Source organism: Octodon degus, unplaced genomic scaffold, assembly GCF_000260255.1.
Source record: "Octodon degus isolate 3935 unplaced genomic scaffold, OctDeg1.0 scaffold00030, whole genome shotgun sequence".
Taxonomy (NCBI): Eukaryota; Metazoa; Chordata; class Mammalia; order Rodentia; family Octodontidae; genus Octodon; species Octodon degus.
Genome location: NW_004524606.1, coordinates 7,562,889 through 7,565,139, shown reverse-complemented (window position 1 = coordinate 7,565,139; position 2,251 = coordinate 7,562,889). Strand labels below are relative to the sequence as shown.

The following is a 2,251-nucleotide window of genomic DNA, read 5'->3' as shown; positions in this document are numbered from 1 at the left end:
TCCTTTTCTTTAATTAAAGCACAGAAAGTCCTATGGATCAAAAAGTGAAATAAACATGTGAGTTATGGGCAGGCACAACTGGGCCATTTTGTGCTCTGACCTCACAAGGAGCAACTATGCAGTCCCTTGAAAGGTGAACATTGTAAAGCCATGATCAGCAGTCTCATACCATTGTGAGGTCACTTCAGACATTACATATAAGGCCACAGCTGTGATGAGTGTTTTTGGTTCTATAGAGACCTCTTGCTTGAGATAACCTCTGTGATTCCTAGCCAATTCATTTTATGATTAGTTGGTAAAGTGATTATAAAATTTGGTTCATGATGCCTACTTTTAGGAGTGAGCATAGTGAACTAACATCATCATTGTTGGGCTTCCCTGCCAGCTCCTTCTATTCAGAGAGGCTGAAAGATCATTACCACATCCTACGGAGAATCAACCAGGGCAATTTTGCTGATATAGTGCTGGCCAGACATTTGTCCACTGGAATGACAGTGGCCATCAAAGTGCTGCCAAAAGGAGAGAATCCTGACAACATCATGTTGGAGGTCAACCTCATGAAATCGTTGCAACATCCAAATATCATCCAGTTATTACAGGTTATTGAAACAAAGGAGAAAGTGTACATGGTGATGGAATATGCAGGTGGAGGAGACCTGATGTCTTACATCCGTGATGCCAATGGTATAGAAGAGGAGGAAGCCAGAAGAATATTTTGGCAGATCATCTGTGCCATCCAATACCTCCATGAACAAGGCATCATTCATGGGGACCTAAAATCGGATAACATCTTGTTAGATGAGGATGGCACAGTTAAAATCTGTGACTTCGGGATGGGGACCAAGATCTGCAACACACTGCCAGACACTGCCCCTGAACCACTACTATGCCAAAGAGAGCTGTTTGCTGAGGACATTTGGAGACTCGGCATTATCCTCTATGAGATTGTGGTGGGGTTCACACCGTTCAAGGAGATCCATCCCTTGCATGTGAAACAGATGATCCTGCAGGGCAGGCACTACTGTCCCCATTCTTTCTCCACAGATCTGCAAAATCTAATTGGTATGCTCCTCACCATTGACTCTGTGCAGTGGCCAACACTAGAGGACATCTTGCAGCACCCATGGCTCTGCCAGGGTGAACTATCTTCCTGTCCGCCTCCTAATCTGCTTCCAGAATGCCCTAAACCTGAGATCCTAAAGTTGATGTATGCTTTAGGACACAACCCTGAAAAAATAAAAAAATCCCTCCTGCTAAAAAAATTTGATTACCGGATGGCCACCTATCTTCTTTTGGAGCACCAAGCAAGCCAGGGATCAGGTATTCGCACCATCAGCATGAAACCCACCAAGGAGGGTGATACACTACTTCAAGACCACATGGATCCCACCACCTCAGTTTCCCTCCAGAGCAGTGCTTGCCCTGTCCCCAACAATGACTTCTTTCTCCCTGAAAATCAGAGTGATACAGAACCTACAGATCCTACCTCCTCAGCTCTCCTCCAGAACAGTGGTGGATCTGCCCCCAACAATGACTCCCTTCTCCCAGGGAATCAGTGTGACAGGAAACACAAGCTCTATAAGACCACCAAACCCAGCACAACCAGCCAGTCTTGCATTGAACCAACACCCCCCAGCTCCTCTAAGAGGATGCCATGTTGGAAGAGGGTGAAGAGGAGGATTGCAGCATTTAAGCAGAATCTGAGCAATTGCTGCCTTACAGCACGGAAAAAGAGCCGAGTGGTTCCAATGTAAGTATTATATTGGGCAACAGAGACATGGATAAAAAATAAGTAGGCAGGAAGGTCCAGCTGCCTCTCCTGCATTTTATTCTATTGTGGGAAGCTAGAGGAGGGAAAAGAAGAAAGGGAGATTTGTTGGGCAGAGGAAACTTTCAGATGGACAGGATGAGTGAGCTGGAGATCTGTTGCAGAAGAGAGTGGCTGTGATTATAGGCAAGAATGAAATCATTATTTATTTTAAACAAAGAGTTCATGTCACATGTCTCCTTGCATTTTCAGTGAATAAGAAGATAAGCCCACTTTCTAGCCACACTGATTGGACAGTAAGGCAGGATCAGCTAAGCATGCACTACTTCAAGAAGAAGTAGGGTCAGACATTCAAACAAGTGTATCTGGCTTGCCTGACCCTGTGATCTCCATCTTTCCTGAAAGGAGATATGCACAACACTGTGGTCATCGACAGGGCACTGGTGACAGTGAGTACTTCTGGCTCAGCTATTTCTCTTAGGC

The 2,251-nt window shown here is 45.2% G+C and overlaps 1 protein-coding gene across 1 annotated transcript; it reads left to right on the top strand.

The window, feature by feature from the left end:
- The first annotated feature begins 323 nt into the window (after nucleotides 1–323).
- LOC101576452 (sperm motility kinase X-like) lies at nucleotides 324–1,754 on the top strand. The gene has a single exon (XM_004629543.1). It carries the CDS (start codon nucleotides 324–326, stop codon nucleotides 1,752–1,754), a length of 1,431 nt encoding a protein of 476 aa, XP_004629600.1.
- The last annotated feature ends 497 nt before the right edge of the window (nucleotides 1,755–2,251 follow it).

Bases quoted from the DNA above. Each gene is read 5' to 3' on its own strand.
- LOC101576452 (XM_004629543.1), top strand. From the start codon at position 324: ATGCCTACTTTTAGGAGTGAGCATAGTGAACTAACATCATCATTGTTG.